The sequence below is a fragment of the Schistocerca cancellata genome, chromosome 1 (genome assembly GCF_023864275.1).
Source record: "Schistocerca cancellata isolate TAMUIC-IGC-003103 chromosome 1, iqSchCanc2.1, whole genome shotgun sequence".
In the NCBI taxonomy this organism is placed as follows: Eukaryota; Metazoa; Arthropoda; class Insecta; order Orthoptera; family Acrididae; genus Schistocerca; species Schistocerca cancellata.
The window spans coordinates 773,185,696-773,198,802 of record NC_064626.1 but is presented as its reverse complement, the minus strand read 5'-3'; the positions used below and the strand labels follow the sequence as shown (position 1 = coordinate 773,198,802).

The window sequence follows — 13,107 nt, the reverse complement described above, 5'->3', positions numbered from 1 at the left end:
GAGCAACACAGAGACAGAAAGAATAAGTTGCATCAAATCATCATCAGTCAGAAGTGATGAAAAGAACACCAAGAATAGCCAGAGCATATGTATTCTATACATCTAAGTAAGTGACTTACCCTGCAGGTGAAGCTACGAGTGTTATTCACTACATTAGATCACAATCATTTTGTACGCGACTTCTCACTGTTATTTTCAGTAGACACACACTCTAGGATTTCAGTAAATGGATAGTCTGGTACAGAATAAATTTTGCACAAAAATGTGGAGCACCGAGAAGACATGTTCAGATGTCAGTGTACCTTCATACATGTATACACCACTGTGGGGGTGTGTAAATGATTACTACTGCAATTTTTTGTGACAGATGGAACAGCCAGCAGAGTTTTTAGTGATGTTTGTGTTTAGTGTTGTTACCAGGCTGGTACAGATATAAGATGTGTGAACAGCATATGATGTTGAGTGGTTATTGTGAAGGACATGGAGATGCCACATACTTATGTGAGACAGCATTATCAGCACCTGACAGAGTTTGAAGGGGATCTCATTGTGGGGTTCAAATTGGCTGGCAGTTTGAATTGTACAGGTGAATTTGATGTGGCAGTGGCTCAGTGTTGAGATGCATGGGAACACGAAGACAGCCACATTCTTTGGCATGGTTATTGTTGGCCACTTCATATCACCACACAGGAGAATTGTAGTATTGTGCACCATGCACATCATAGACCCTTCACATCTGCACCTGCCATCCGAGAACATGTAACGGACTTCCTGCAATAGTCGCTGTCATCTCACACCATTGGTCGGAGACTAGCAGCAGCTGGACTAGGGAATTATCGATGCATGTGTAGACCTTCATTAACACCACAACACAAATGGCTGAATGTGGAGCGATGGAGTGAATCAGAAGTGTGGACTGCCAATGAATGGTGTCACATTACATTCAGCAATGAATCACAGTTCTGCACTACCCCAGATGAACATCATTTAGTGAGTATGGTTGGGGATTTGTTGGGAGGTCCCATTTTTCCAATGTTTTGGCATCACAGTATGGGGAGCCATTCGGGTATAGCTTTAGGTCATGACTGGCAATGGCTGAGCAAGCTCTGAAAGCACAACAATATGTACAGACATCTTACACCCTTATGTGTTATCTCTCATGAGACAGTATCACGGTGCCATTTTTCAACAGGACAATGCTCATTCACACACGACACGTGTTCCTGATGTTGACGTACTCCCATTGCCAGTAAGATCTCCAGATCTGTCACCAATAGAATGTGTGTGGGACCAGCTTGGATGTCAACTATGCCCCAGTGCCAGTATCCAGGATATCAAGAACCAGTTAAACAGCTGTGGCCCAGCATGCCTCAGGAGAGGATACAATGTCTTGACACTCTTCCCAATTGAAACTATGCATCATCTGAGCCAGAGGGGGTTGCAACATCATACTGATAAGTGTGCTCACACTGCCAAGTTCTTTGTAAATTTGATTCAATTTTGTAATCACTGATATCGCATACCCTCTCAGCCAGTGAAATTTCATTCCATTTTTTGACTTGCTTCTGAGTGCTTCAATTTTTGTGTCAGTTGTCATAGTAGAAACAAAACTGATCATCATCAGATTCGCTCAAGGGAACAAATTCGAATGACAAAAACAACATTTCTAGTAATCATCAATGAATAAAATTCATAAGCATGGGGAGTTTCAGCCTGTCTTTGGTTCATTACCTCCACTTTGTATCCATCACAAAAAGATTGTATTTGGAGTCATCTATCAGAGTAAGTTTGAGGCAGAAGAAATGAAAATCACTGAGGCTTTGATTCTAATACTCACAGTGTTAAGATAATTGATAGTAAAGTACTCTTTTCCCTTGTGTGTAATTTTATAGTTTCAGTGCACTACTCTTTATTTCAGTTCTGCTTCTTAGTAATCTATTTAACTTTTAGAACCAACTCAGCTTCTTTTATATGGTCCACAACATAATTCTACAATCGTTATTGCATGGGGTTACTTTTAACTTTATATAATTGTTATTTCTGGCAATTAATAATACATCAAAAAAATAAAAACAAAATAAAATAAAAAAACACATAATGAAGGAATAATCCAAATTGAATGGAAATTGGTAGATGTGATGTACATATACAGACAAAGAAAGGGCAACAATTTCAGCTAAATTATTCAAGACAAAGAACTTCACAAACTGAGCAAGTCAATAATGAATTGGTCTATCTATGGCCATTGTGCAATCAATTATTTGGCTTGTCATTAATTTTGATGATGTAATGTGCCAGTTGGACAGAATTTGGCACAAAAACCTTCAAGCAGACATTCAATAACTCTATCAAGCAACAATTGTTCAATATCCAATTTTAAGTTATAGTTCTCCCTTTAAGTATTTGGTAAGACAACTCAATGGTTGGAGAATGGTGAATGTATACCACATCCACTAGGACTGTATCAACATTAGGGTTGGGGACTGCTGTACCTCTATACACCATGACATTGCGACTTGCCTATTTTTTAAATTTCTTCAACCATTTCTGTTTCAAACTTTTTTTCCTATGACAGTTACTTCCTCTCAAGTGAATACTGTGAGATTGTTGTTTTTGTCTGAGCTCATTCTCACAGCCATAAAAGTTACAGTTTAGCAAATGACTACATTCAAATAAACTGTAACTTTAAGTAAAGTTCTTACGCATAAATGCCTGATAAAGACCAAAACAAGCTAAAAATGTACTGTAATGTGTTAAATTAAACATAAAATAAATAACTGTAACTGTTAACAGAATAATGCAAATAATTTTTCCATGCAGTCGCGATTTTTAAACTTAGCCAGCATGGCCAATAATAGTAATAATAATAATAATAATAATAATAATAATAATAATAATAATAATAGCTGTAACAGGATTTTGTGGGAGTAATACTAACACTCAAAACCAAATATATGTCATCCAAAACCACAGGATTTAAGATTCCATGATAAATATCTTTTATTCACTTTCTCTCTCCATAAACCATATACGGGTCCATAACTGCAGTGAATGCTACATTTGGATTTATCTCTAGTACACTCCGTGCCTTTAATATTTGGCTGCTGTGCCCAGATATATTTTTATATGTCACTTATTTCCAGTTTCCACTACTTATGACTATATTAATTGTTGAACTCACATTCTTCCAATAACACAGTAGATTTTGGATGTAGGCATTATGAATTACTACTAACTATCATGCAAACCTCTTTTATTTGGTCTTGTAATTGTTACTTTTCAATGAACAACAAGTGCTCAATGCATAAGCACATTTCCAATATTGCTCATATTTTAAGAAAACAAAATCATAATACGGTTTATAATGGCAACGTTCAGAATTTTATAGCCTACGCTTACTTGTTAAACTAGGCTTAACAATTTTGGGCAGCAACCTTTGTCCCACTCGATTTGAGAAGTTTAATGTTTTAAAATACCAGAACAGATACTACGATGATTGTTAAACAAAACAATGTAACTACTGGATGGCCAAAAATCCAGCACTGATATTAGATTAAGATTTAAATCAACACAAATCCTCTTTACACAGTATATCATAATAAGCAGCAATGATATTTCACTGTATAGTAGGTAGGGGTAAATTACATCATTAGAGTATTTTTTAACCCAATTTTAAAATAACAATTAGAAAAGCACAAATAATTTTCTAACAGAATTTTTTTAAACATTCTCTTTTGACAAAAAAAGTCATTAGAATAATTATATATAATATTTACATTACTTTAAAGCTCTTAGACTACAAACACCGACATTATCTATCTATCTTACTACTAAAGTCGAATTTTATAAGTCAAATTATAAAGTTCATTGTTCAAGTGTGATAGCTGCTCCTTCTCACGTATCTCATCAAAACGCTGAGCATGAGTATGTGACACAACGTACATAATTTTATCATCATCCATAGTACAACGACCAAAACAACCTCTGCTATATTCAATGCATCTCCAATATTTCTTCTGACCTCTATACCAGTGTAAGTGATATATGTATCCATCATGAACAAGCTGCTTTTTACCTCGAAAACTTGTGATGTATCTTGGTTTACCTACAAAGAACACATCTACATTACATTCAATGTCATGGGGAAAATGAACAATAAACTAATTTAACTGTTATGCTTCTCTTTTAAATAGTGCGAAAATTATACTGCACCAATGATTAAAATGAAGTTTAGGCAAAACGTGTCTCAATAGACTTTTCTGAAAATACTGCACAATTAACAGTAGCTAATGAACATACTTAGCTACTTCTTCGAAGGGCCACATTTTCAGTACATATTAATGTCATTTCATTTTTTTTTTCTAAAAAAGTACTATCATTTTATTAATCTGTACACATAGATGCACCATTATTGATTAACATAAGCTTACACCATTCTTAGATGTAATTTTAAAACAGCATTGATTAATTATAATCAAAATAAACCTCACCAACAGTTTTACAATTTTTATTCAACAATTTCCTGTTGTAGCACAAACTGCATACTATATACTTCAGACCAACTAGAACAAAGAAAAATTTAGAAGTACAATCAATGTTAATTGAGTGTGTCCACTCAAAACAGAAAATTTGCCTTTGACAGGGGAGACACTGAATGAGAATTTCCACGCTGCAGTGGAGTGAGAGCTGATATGAAACTTCCTGGCAGATTAAAACTGTGTGCCGGACTGAGACTCGAACTCAGGACCTTTGCCTTTCATGGGCAAGTGCTCCACCATCTAAGCTACCCAAGCACGACTCATGCTCCATGTTCCACCACTGCGTCGTCAACTCCGTTCTTCACCACAAGGCGGTGATCACTCTTTTTGGTGGACAGCTAGTTGATTCCCATATACACAGAAATTGCAGCAGGGGTGGTTAATGACATGACTTCTTTCACAGGTGACTCTGCCTGTGATGGTATAAGGTAGGCCAGTGATGGGACTGGAGTAAGATACGTTGGGTGAGTATATTGGACAGATTCTGGAGGTATGACCCATGTGCAAGTGGTTGGTAGTGGATGCTGCACAAAGATGGACCAGGACATTGTGTGGATTGGGATGGCAGCGGAATACCAATTTTGATGGGTGGGAAGGCTTGCGGGTAGGATGTTTCTCATATGTGGACATAATGATAAATAGTCAAAGCCACAGCACTTGTTCAGTTCTTCCAGTATCTGTACTCAAGCTTGAAAAAGGATTTATCTAAAAGCTAGCTAAAATTTCAGACTTGTTAACTCATTGCGCACTGTAGCTCGACCCCTATCTGACCGGTAAAAGTTGACTGACATCATACTGTGCAGTAAGATTCCATTTCAGATTATTCAGACATTAAAGTGATGCTTACTTTCACATCACTTCTGTGATGCATTAACCCATCACACATTTGTTTGTTTTATAATCTGTAAGCTGGCTGCTCTGGGAGAAGCAGGTGGGGCTTGTCTCTTAAGCCAATGCACTCTGAGCTGATTGCACACTTTCACTCCCAGCATCCTCCACAAATGGGCCAAGTTAAAGTGTGTGATCTGTATGTGCCTGGCAACAATTTAACAGTTCTACTATTTTGTGTGTTGTAACTTAAACTCCCAAATTATTTACATTACTATATATTTGTTATATTGACACTGTATGAGTATCCTACAGCTGGGATTGCACATTATTACAATTCCAGACTTGCAATTTTGAAGAGCCAGCTTCCACATTCAGTCCAGCAGTCCTGATTTCGATATTTAGTTGTTTCATACATGCTTTTGGTAAATCCTGGGGTTGATCATGTGATACTTCCAATGTAAAAATACAGAAGTAGTAAAAAGAAGTGATCCACCATCAGCATTGCTGACAACAGAGGACTTAATACTACGTTAGATGATCTCCAATAATATAACACTTCAATAATATAACACTTCAATAACAATAACATAACACTTCAAGACAAAGGACAAACTGCACCATGTACAGTTAAAAATGACTGATGATTAAAATGTAATCTGCAACTTGCAAAAGTGTGTAATGTAGTTCAAAGCTCTGTTGTTTAAAAATTTGTCATTTGCTAGCAAAAACCAAATAAGAGAACAAATTTAGTCAGTAAAAAGCACCCTCATTGGTGATGGATTTTAATCACCTTTGTAACAAGTATATATTATTTTGTACATTTGTCCTCTTTCTACGCACCTACTACTTTGGATATTGTATACAATAAGATTTTATCATGTACTAGTAAAACGGTGAGGCTATTTTTCTTGAGAGTTCTCCAGAAGAAAACTGCATATGAATCCCTACAAAAGGTTGGAGCATATTATTATATGATACTGATATACAGGGTATTTAAGCAAGGTGTGTGTGTGTGTGGGGGGGGGGGGGGGGGGCACACTCGTGCATGTGTGAGGAGTAGTAGTAATTGTACATCAGTTTTGCTTTTTGTCGAGATGATCAGATAATGGAGAATGGCTGTAACCTAGTCATTTGTGAAATGTAAGAACCACTAGATCATCAATAGTCAGCACTAGTGCCTTTTGTGCCATGCAGCTGACTTCCTTCTTACCATCTCAATAATACTGACACCCAAGGAGCCAAGATCACTATTAATTTCACACATTATGAAAACAAGTCTAGAAAGGAGACACTCATCGAGATCATAAGTCAGATTGTGACAGGTCACTCTCATCGTTAGTTTCTCATTATGATAGGTTTGGGATTGTTGGTTTGGGGGGGGGGGGGGGGGGGGCAGGGTGGAAAAGGGGCAGAGTTTGTTTGTATTTGGTTAATATATATAAATTGAAAATATTCATTTATATGAGGTAAGAAATTTTGTCCTGTCCAGAGGCCAAGAAAGCCTTAGCTACCAAACAAAACAAACATGTATCATGCTCCAGGATCCTTAGCATGTAAACTATTCAAAGGATCAACTAAAAATTTGGAGATGGTGTCACCATTCTCCCTAAAGCTGATGACGTTAATTCTGCTGCTATTGTGAACATTGAACTTCAAATTATTACAACTTTCTATAGAATGTGGCATCTCATGAATTAATAAAATTCCACCAATATATTCCAAACACAGCTGATATTGATCTCCAAAAAATATACTTTCTTAGTAAATACATATATCACTCTCTAGGACAAAGATAACCTTCAATCAAAGATTCAGTAGGAGTGCAGTCTAATTATGCTTACTATCAATTAAAGATATAGTCAGAGTCATGAAAACATCTAGGTGGTTATTCAAATCTTGGAGAACATAAATACAAATATGCTCAATTATTTGAAACAAAACAGTAATAAACTAAATGAAGAAATGAAACGTGTTGCTGTTCTCATCAAACTTTAACTGATGTCTGTGACATCACCAACTTATATGCAGACATATTTATCTAAGAATCTGGTAAAGGAAAGTCATAGCAGAATGTAAGTAATTCAAGGAGTAGGTACATTAACAAGAGGGAGAACGTTGCTAGCTTTCAAATGAATTCTTTTCCTTTTTTTTTTCTTTCTTTTAATAGAGGCTTTCACTAGTGAAGACCACAGTATATTTGTAAATAATATGGAATTAGATGCAATGCATTCAGTCAGTTTCAGTCTCATCTAAGAAGCATGGAGTAGAAGGTTGCCTTACTTTTTCACATAACAGGAAGTGCCTGGATAACTGATTGAATTGATTGATCTGGCCTTGCACAAGTAGCCCCCCCCCCCCCCCTTATATATGGTTTGCTGCATTGGCAATTAGACTCCCCACTTGTGCAGTTCCATATCATTCTTCACAGTTCCTAACAAAATAGAGATGTTGGGAGGTGGGCAGAACATTGTTCAACATATCACTCACATAAGAGAAGTACACTGTTGCCTGAGTAGCCTCTTGCTCATCCCATTTTTGTGTTGCCACTGGCTGCCATTAAGAGTGGCTTATTTGTTGGTCATTTTATCTATGTCTCTTGAATGTGGTCTTTAGGTGTCAGAGCTCTGGGGATAAGCTCTCTTCCTTGGAGATTATTCTTGTTCTACGGCCTAAAGCACACAAGACCCTTTCACATTGTGAGTTGTGGTGACAACTGAAAGTATGTAGCTGTAGATATAAACTGGTGTGAGCAACATTTCTGTAGACAATGTGGCTCAGCATACTGTTACATTTCTGTCTCACTAGGAAATCCAAGACTGGGATAGCATCATCATGTTCCACCACAACATTGAACTATTATGCTAGAATAGAGGCATTTCAGATGTTGCAGGAACTCATCATGTTTTCCACCCATGGGGCATCATGACAAAAGTGTCATCCACAAAATGGTAGAAGCATATCAGTTTTAGTGGCCACTGCTGAAGAGAGTGGGTGGCAAACAAGAGTGTAAACGGAGACTCTGGTGGACCAACCAATCAATCCTGAGCAGTCACTGGAAGGTGGCAGCAACTTTGACTGCAGAAAATTGTGCAGAATCAATAACTTCATGCAACTAGATCACCAAGAAGAATTTAAATTACATATTCACTGGGAAAATCTCTGATGGACAATCAATTATGATGTACTCAATTACATTCCTGAAGTTGGCTTATGCACTACAATAATTTCATTGACTGTAAATATTACACTCAATTGTATTAACTCAATTAGTTTAATTGCAATTTTCTACACTTATGTCATTTCCTTAACTAAGAAATGTAATTAACAAAAATTAGTTTCATGAGGTATTATTGGATTGGTGCATAAGCTCGTAGCATTTTTCCATAATTTAATATATACACAGGATGTACACAATAGATACTTTAGCATCCATAAAATATTCGCCTTCACTAATTACAACACTCTGTCAATGCTAGGATAATTTTTCAATTCCACGACAATAGAAATCTATGTGGTTTTCAGGTGAAGAATTTATTGAGCCATGTTCAGAGTATTTTCATTCAGAGAGGAAGATCCTTGAAGGTTGTTCAATAGTGAGCAGAAGAAGTGAAATTCTGAAGGCACAAGGTCAGCTGAATGATTTGTGTGTGGAATGATTTCCCAACACATCTCCTGTATACTGTTTTCTGTCAATCTAGCAGCATGCAAATGCACATTATTTTGGAGTCGCATCACTTCATACAGTCTTCCTGGTCATTGTTCTTGGATTGTCTCTGCAAGATGTCTCAATTGTTGAAAGTAAATGTCAGCATTTATGGTTACACTTTGGGGAAGCAATTCATAGTGCACCACACCATCACTGTTTCACCGGGTGCATAATATTATGTTTTGTGCATGTGTGCAGGTCTTTGTATGGAGAGTTGCTACTTTGTTTGGGTTCAGCTATTCATAGGAATGGTCAGTGTTATTTATGAACCAATTGATGATGAGCATGCAGAACCCATACACCTGAATTTTGAACCCACCCCATTCCATGCAAACATTGCACGATGGTGGAATGATCACATTTCCTCACATTTGGCAGTTCTTGATTACACTGACATGGACCAGTGTGGATTACTGCATTTAAATGGTTCTTCTTAAAATGAGAATACCATTTTCTTGCCATTCTATGTCCAATGGTAATATCCCCATACACAGCTTAAACTATTTCTGGCTGCCTCCACTGATGTCATCCCTCTATTGAACTTAAACAGAAGAATGTGCCAGAAACATTCCTATTTCTCACCCTGGCACTTCATTTTCTAGCTCCACTCACTATTGCCAAATGACAAAATGACGATATATCAGTTCAAATAGCAACAGTGAACTACAAATAACAAACAAAAAATGGCAATCAATAAATAAAGCCAAAGCAACCAGAATACCAAACACAAAAAAAAATGCTATGAAGTTATGCACCAGCCTAATAAATTGAATTAATAATCCATCACTACATGAAGAGATTGACCAAACCCATCATAGCCTCTAGAGACCTGAAGTCGCAGTTAATACAGTAAATTGAGAAAAAAAGCTTTAATGTGTTGGTGGGCACCACTGATTGTAAAATATTCATAAATAATTTTGTTTTATATGTACACATTGTTGCAGGCCATGTATTATATACATCGGGTTGCTAACAAACCAATCAGTGAAGAAATTAATATCACTTTATTTTTGCTTATTTGCATGACATCCATTCCTCCTCATGCCAGAAAATGCACAAAATTGTTACAATTGTCTCATTACATGATCTTGTTGAAATATAAATTGTTAAAAATATAATAAAAAAAATTACAAAATCTTCTTACAAATTTTTCAAAATGTTGTGTGTAGTATGAAACTTTCTGAAACAGTTTCTTCCTGAAGTAAAGCACAAAAACACCATACATTCAGAACATCTCACATTCGTTAGCTTTGAACAACCCGTTCCTCTGCATCTTGATCTGTTCTTTTTTTCGGTACCCATTTCTGGCATGTGCAAAGCACATTTGTATCTTTTGGCCATTGGTGGTATTGGCTGAACTAATCTTCTCTTCTTTTTAGTGAGCTCTACCCTTTCTTCACTTTCCTCTTCATCACCTTCCTTTTCATATCTATCTGGGTTGTTTGTGTTCCTTTCGGTGGTGCTGAACATCAGATTTTCAGCAATATTAGTGTCAAAGACCTCATCCAGATGCTGAGCTATTTCTGAATCAGATAGACCTGTCAATAATATTTAGATTTTCATTTGTAAATCACGTTTGCGAAGTTTTATTTGTATAGAAAGCATTAGAAATGCCCATCCCATTATTAAACTTATCAAATGCGCACTAAAAATAATAAAATAACGTTGAAACAACGAATGAACAATACAAAATGCAGCCGACTGCCATTTGCTCACAGGCACATGAAATGTAGTCACAGATACCCAATGTATCAAATATGATACATCTACTAAAATATGATTTTTCAGAAGTAAAATCGTCTTTCACGTCACTTCTTTGATTGAATTATAGTTGGGGGAACTGTTAACAATATTTTAGTACTGCTTTAGAAGTAAATAAATGATGAATTAACAATAATAATCTTTCTTTCTTGAAGCCCTGTTTACTCATCCAAAACACATTTGTTACTTACTGCTCCTGACACCTAGTGATCATTCTGACAAGCAGGCTGCGAGCTTGTTCTGCAGAGTGTATTTAATACAATACAATCGGCGCTTTTACAAAAAATGGCACACATTGTGTAGGAACATCATTTGAACCGATGTATCATACGTGATACAAGGGGTCTCTAGAGGTTAACAGAAGGATACTGTATAAACTAAATTCCTCAAGTGTCCTTAACAAAAGTGTCACTAAAACTTATATAGACTCATATTACAAAATGAATAATATAATCAGTCATGTTGTGGAGAGAAAGGACTCTTGCTTCACTCTTAAGTGCAGTAAAACTTGGTACAAATAGATCTTTTACGCAAATTATTTGCATCAACATTTGGCTCACAATGATGCATGATTAGTTAAGCAGACAATATCAGTCCTCTGGGACTGAGGTTCACTGGTAAACTTTCATGGAAGGTTCGTATGCAAATCTCCAGTATAATCAGGAGTCTGCAACCAGTACAATTACAATATTTCTCACAATCAGTGACAGTTTGGTTCATATATTTTCGCTCCTTGGTGTCAAATGACCAAATATCTCAGGGAACACCGTTTGAGTGAAAATAAATTTTTTCCTCCATAATTGAGTCACCTAGTTGATACATTGTGGAAAAAAGGTCACAAAGCTCATGTAGGCTTTTGCTGGGATTCTTACATATACATTGCAGTACATCTACACGCTTACAGGATTTATGGCTGACAACACAAACTTGTTCAAAATGAATAGCATAATCTATTCAGTGAACACTGTACAGGGTAATGATATTTTGTTGCAAGAAAGCCCATAAAAAAGTCCAAAACAATTAGCTTTCTGCAACACAAATTTTCAATGGGCTTCTACAAGAGTTGAAGGTCATATTATCTATATGAAATTCACTGAAATGAATTAAATATGAAATTATCTTCTTCTCCACCCTTCTTTCCTCAATCACAAAACTGATAGCCAAAATGCAGTGTAACAACAATCTTACTTTAGCTAGTCATCTTATTTGCCAATAAGGGGAACAGAGACTCTAAGAACACTATTCTTGGCCTTCTCTGTTTAGATCTTCCTTCCATTTTACTTTCAATTATTATCACTACAGTATGTTCCTCTTCTGCATTTCTCAGTATGAATTTTTTCTGCCTCCTACTTGTCCTGGGTATGAGCCACATTTGATGCCAAGAGCAAATCTCTAATGCCTCTTCTCAGCAAGGTCCAGGTCACTGGTCCATATGTTCCCCAATGCTGTCTTCAAAATTTGTTTCACTTTCATATATCGGCACTTCAGTGTTGTGTACATGTCTTTACAATTGTAAGTCACTAAAATATGAAGTATGAAAGCTGTGGAGACAGTCAGTTGCTCCTGATGATGACAACGGAGGCCACTGTCGAAAGCGAGAGATTTTATACCGAATTGACACGGCGAGAAAACAGAGAATGTTTTACACATAAGTATGAAAGCTGTTATTATTATTATTATTATTATTATTATTATTATTACTATCATCATTTTACTATCATCATCATCATCATTTCATGAACAGCAATTTTTAATGTTATTTTCATTCTAGAACTTTGTATTCTTTTATTTTATTACTACAAGTTAGAGGATATTATGATATTGTCACTGGCACAGATGTCCAAATGAATAAAAATGAATAGATAAATATTATATTATGTCTCTACCATCATCCTTGGAGTTTGTATTAGCATGGAATTTTTATTTTACTTTCAAATAATTGTTCTTTTTCATCAGCATAGCATTTGAGTTTGACCAACATAAAAAAATGGCAAGTGTTTTGGGAGCATGCTGTTATCCTAAGATAAGTACAAGTGTATCAGCAGCACCAAAATTTTTTCCACTCTTGCAACCCAGGTCCAGTTACATGTGTATTGCATTGCAATAAATGTTCTCAGCACAGATATTTTGTTTTTAATGACAATGATTCTGACACAAGTCTCACATCCAAAACTGGCTGTCATTCTGCAAAATTATCTTCAGGACCTATGCAGATATGTATAATAAAGCATTTCTTCAAAACAAGTGAGCGATCAGAATATTATGTAAAAT

The 13,107-nt window shown here is 36.1% G+C and overlaps 1 protein-coding gene across 8 annotated transcripts in view; it reads right to left on the bottom strand.

The window, feature by feature from the left end:
• The window catches only part of LOC126187198 (broad-complex core protein-like), a 439,455-nt gene that overhangs the window by 169,198 nt on the left and 257,150 nt on the right, over positions 1–13,107 (bottom strand). For 2 of the 8 annotated variants that reach the window (XM_049928275.1, XM_049928276.1), the window contains one exon: positions 2,233–4,105. The exons of 5 other annotated variants lie outside the window; for them this stretch is intronic. In XM_049928275.1, the coding sequence (XP_049784232.1) occupies positions 3,831–4,105 (275 nt within the window). In that variant the 3' untranslated portion in view covers positions 2,233–3,830. Of the gene's footprint in view, positions 1–2,232; positions 4,106–13,107 lie in introns of those variants that run through there. One more of the 8 variants, XM_049928282.1, reaches the window with a different exon arrangement.